Raw genomic sequence first — 4,584 nt, 5'->3', positions numbered from 1 at the left:
TGCTACAAGCCCTATGGCTACAACAGGGAAAATAGCCTAGTAAGGAAAGAAAATACTGAAACAGATAGAATAGTGTGCCCGAGTGTACTTTCAAGCAAGAGAACTAACCCAAGACAGTGGATGAACATGGTACGGAGGCTATGGCACTACCCAAGAATTGAGAACAATGGTTTGATTTTGGAGTGGTCTTCTCCTAAAAGAGTTGGTTACCATAGCTATTATTATTATTATTATTATTATTATTATTAATTGCTAAGCTACAACCTCAGTTGAAAAAGCAGGATGCTATAAGCCTAGGGGCCCCAACAGGGAAAATAGCCTAGCGAGGAAAGGAAACAAGGAAAAATAAAATATTTTAAGAACAGTAACATCAAAATAAATATTTCCTATATAAACTATAGATACTTTAACAAAACAAGAGGAAGAGAAATTAGATAGAATAGTGTGCCCGAGTGTACCCTCAAGCAAGAGAACTCTAACCTGAAACAGTGGAAGACCATGGTACAGAGGCTATGGCACTACCCAAGACTAGAGAACAATGGTTTAATTTTGGAGTGTCCTTCTCTTAGATGAGCTGCTTACCATAGCTAAAGAGTCTCTTCTAACCTTACCAAGAGGAAAGTGGCCACTGAACAATTACAGTGCAGTAGTTAACCCGTTGGGTGAAGAAGAAATGTTTGGTAGTCTGTGTTGTTAGGTGTATGAGGACAGAGGAGAATCTGTAAAGAATAGGCCAGACTATTCGGTGTATGTGTAGACAAAGGAAAAGAACCGTAACCAGAGAGAAAGATACAATGTAGTACTGTCTGGCCAGTCAAACGACCCCATAACTTTATAGCGTTAGTTTCTTCTACCCTTACCAAGAGGAAAATAGCCACTGAACTAATATAGGGCAAAAGTTAACCCCTAGTCGAATTCACGAAATACTGATTGCTCATTATTCCATTAAAAATACTCAAATGAGTTTTAATGTTTTTCTATTGCGTTTGTTCCATTTAGAAAATACTTTGTAATTTTAAAACTAAACTTGAACAGAATATTCAGTGTTGTGGTGGCCGATGTGGTACCGTCCGTGAATGGAGAACGTCAGACTGAGGTTCGAGTACCGCTTAAACTCGTTAGTTCCTTTGGTCGCTGCAACCTGACCATCCTTGAGAGCTAAGGATGGGGTGTTTTTGGGAACCTATAGGTCTATCAGGTGAGTCATCAGCAGCCATTGCCTGACCCTCCTTGGTTCTAGCTTAGGTGGAGAGGGGGCTTGGGCACTGATCATATGTAAATATGGTCAGATTCCAGGGCATTGTCCAGCTTGATAGGGCAATGCCACTGTCCCTTGCCTCTGCCATTCATAAGCGGCCTGGCCCTCTTGGTCCCAGCTTGGATGGAGAGGGGGCTTGCGCGTTGATCGTATGTATATATGGTTTGTCTCTGGGGCATTGTCCTGCTTGATAGGGCAATGTCAGTGTCCCTTGCCTCTGCCATCATTCATCGGACTTTAAACCTTCAAAATGAAGTTATTATTGTTATCGTTATTACCATTACTTGCTAAGCTACAACCCTAGTTGGGAAAGCAAGATGCTATAATCCCAGGGGCCACAACAGGGAAAATAGCCCAGTGAGGAAAGGAAACAAGGAAAAATAAAATATTTTAAGAACAGTAACAGCATAAAAATAAATATTTCCTATATAAACTATAAAAACTTTATGACAATACAAAAGGAAGAGAAATTAGATAGAATAGTAAGCCAAAGTGTACCCTCAAGCAAGAGAACTCTAACTCAAAACAGTGGAAGACCATGGTATACAGAGGCTATGACACTACCCAAGACTAGAGAACAATGGTTTGATTTGGGAGTGTCCTTCTCCTAGAAGGGTTGCTTATCATAGCTAAGAGTCTCTTCTACTCTACCCCAAGACAGTGGAAGACCATGGTACAGAGGCTATGGCACTACCCAAGACTAGAGAACAATGGTTTGATTTTGGCGTGTTCTTCTACTAGAAGGGCTGCTTATCATAGCTAAGAGTCGCTACCCAAGACAGTGGAAGACCATAGTACAGAGGCTATGGCACTACCCAAGACTAGAGAACAATGGTTTGATTTTGGAGTGTCCTTCTCCTAGAAAAGATGCTTACCATAGCTAAAGAGTCTCTTCTACCCTTACCAAGAGGAAAGTAGCCATTTATGAGTAGCCTATAAACTTTCAGCTTCAGTTGGCTGAAGCTGAAATAAAAGATGAACGTCACAACACAAAGAGCAATGCAAAGAATCCGTAACAAAAATGCAAACTAAAGCAAAATGGCGAGATGTGAGACAGGGGTGGGGGGATGAGGGGTTGGGGGTGAAAGGCTTCGATTGCGCGGGGGTTACTCGGGGTGGGGGAGGGGGTGTTTGAAATGAATGTAATCTGAAAGTGAATACCGTATAACTATTCCAATCTTTACATGGGACTCGTTCCAATTAACTCGTGGGTAAATTCATTCCCCATATACACCGAGTGATAGATCATCCGCATTCTGTGCTGTACTGACGTGAAGCAAATTGGAAAGGTAGAAACGGGCGCCGATTGGGAGTCTTTTGTTTAATTATTTATCAATTCATTTATTTGTTTATTTATTCATTTATTTCGTGTATTTTTCATATGTATATTTCATACTTATATTCATGGGGTTTAGGGTTGTGGTGGCCGATGTGGTAACGTCCCTGACTGGTGAACCCCAGACTGAAGTTCGAGTCCCGCTCAAACTCTTTAGTTTCTTTGGTCGCTGCAATCTCACCATCCTTTTGAGATAATGAAGGGTGGTTGGGGGGGGGAGAGCCTAATGGGGGTTGGGGGGGGGGGGTTGGGAGAGCCTAATAGGTCTATCTACTGAGTCATCAGCAGCCATTGCCTGGCCCTCCTTGGTCCAAGCTTGGATGGAGAGGGGGCTTTGGCGTTGATCATATGGTATACACGATCAGTCTCTAGGGCATTATCCTGATTGACAGAGCAATGTCACTGTCCCTTGCCTCTGCCATTCATGAGTGGCCTTTAAACATTAAACTGCTTCTCATCTTGTTCTTTATTGGGATCTTATGATTCTTTTGTTTAATAACTTATTTATTAATTTATTTGTTTATTTATTAATTTATTTTGTGTATTTTTCATATATACGTTTATAACTTATCTTCATGAAACTGTTCATCTTGCTCTTTATTGGGATCTTAACTTTTTCGTTCCTCACTGGACTATTTTACCTGTTGGAGCCTCTGGGCTTATAGTATTCTGCTTTTCCAACTAGGGTTGTAGCTTGGCAAGTAATAATAATAATAAAGGCACAGACTATGGCCACGGCACTGAATCAAAGAAATAGGCAAATGACATTTGCTACTGATGATTTTTTTAATTGAATTAGTACGCATATTATTACTCTGCTGTCAAAATAGTAAACATATAGCCGATGAATGAGTTTCCGGACTGCCGCTTGTTTGAGTTTCCGGACTGCCGCTTGTTTGAGTTTTCGGACTGCCCCTTGTTTGAGTTTTCGGACTTCGCCTTGTTTGAGTTTCCGGACTAAGCCTTGTTTGAGTTTCCGGACTGCCACTTGTTTGAGTTTCCGGACTGCCACTTGTTTGAGTTTCCGGACTACGTCTTGTTTGAGGTTCTAGATTGCCATTTGTTCGAGTTTCCGGACTGGCCCTTATTTGAGTTTCCGGACGGCCACTTGTTTGAGTTTCCGGACTACGTCTTGTTTGAGGTTCCAGATTGCCATTTGTTCGAGTTTCCGGACTGGCCCTTATTTGAGTTTCCGGACGGTCACTTGTTTGAGTTTTCAGACTGCCATTTGTTTGAGTTTCCATGAGTTTCCGGACTGCCACTTGTTTGAGTTTCCGGACTACGTCTTGTTTGAGCCAGATTGCCATTTGTTCGAGTTTCCGGACTGGCCCTTATTTGAGTTTCCGGACGGCCACTTGTTTGAGTTTTCAGACTGCCATTTGTTTGAGTTTCCATGAGTTTCCGGACTACCCTTGTTTGAGTTTTCGGGCTGCCCATTGTTTGAGTTTCCGGACTAAGCCTTGTTTGAGTTTCCGGATTGCCACTTGTTCAAGTTTCCGGACTGCCCCTTATTTGAGTTTCCGGACGGCCACTAGTTTGAATTTTCGAACTGCCATTTGTTTGAGTTTCCATGAGTTTCCGGACTGCCTCTTGTTTGAGTTTCCGGACTGCCACTTGTTTGAGTTTCCATACTGCCACTCGTTTGAGTTTCCGAACTGCCACTTGTTTGAGTTTCCAAACTGTCCCTTATTTGAGTTTCCAGACTACCCTTTGTTTCAGTTTCTGGACTGCCACTTGCTTGAGTTTCCGGACTGCCCCTTGTTTGAGTTTCCGGACTGCCACTTGTTTGAGTTTCCGGAATGCCACTTGTTTGAGTTTCCAAACTGCCCCTTGTTTGAGTTTCCAGACTACCATTTGTTTCAGTTTCCGGGCTGCCTTTTGTTGAGTTTCCGGACGGCCACTTGTCTGAGTTTTCGGACTGCCATTTGTTTGAGTTTCCGTGAGTTTCCGGACTGCCCCTTGTTTGAGTTTCCGGACTGCCATTTGTTTG

General features: G+C 42.5%; 2 protein-coding genes across 2 annotated transcripts in view; both read right to left on the bottom strand.

The window, feature by feature from the left end:
- Window positions 1–3,415: 3,415 nt before the first annotated feature.
- Window positions 3,416–3,901, bottom strand: LOC137644773 (germ cell nuclear acidic protein-like). The gene has a single exon (XM_068377670.1). The coding sequence runs from the start codon at window positions 3,899–3,901 to the stop codon at window positions 3,416–3,418; it is 486 nt and encodes a 161-aa protein (XP_068233771.1).
- A 224-nt stretch (window positions 3,902–4,125) lies between these two features.
- Window positions 4,126–4,584, bottom strand: part of LOC137644772 (germ cell nuclear acidic protein-like) — a 663-nt gene continuing 204 nt past the window's right edge. Inside the window, exon 1 of the mRNA XM_068377669.1 lies at window positions 4,126–4,584. This exon is cut by the window's right edge and continues 204 nt beyond it. Coding sequence (XP_068233770.1) covers window positions 4,126–4,584 — 459 coding nt within the window.

Source organism: Palaemon carinicauda, chromosome 8 (genome assembly GCF_036898095.1).
Source record: "Palaemon carinicauda isolate YSFRI2023 chromosome 8, ASM3689809v2, whole genome shotgun sequence".
NCBI classification, from domain to species: Eukaryota; Metazoa; Arthropoda; class Malacostraca; order Decapoda; family Palaemonidae; genus Palaemon; species Palaemon carinicauda.
The sequence above is the reverse complement of the archived record's forward strand: the minus strand, read 5'-3'. Positions and strand labels throughout refer to the sequence as shown.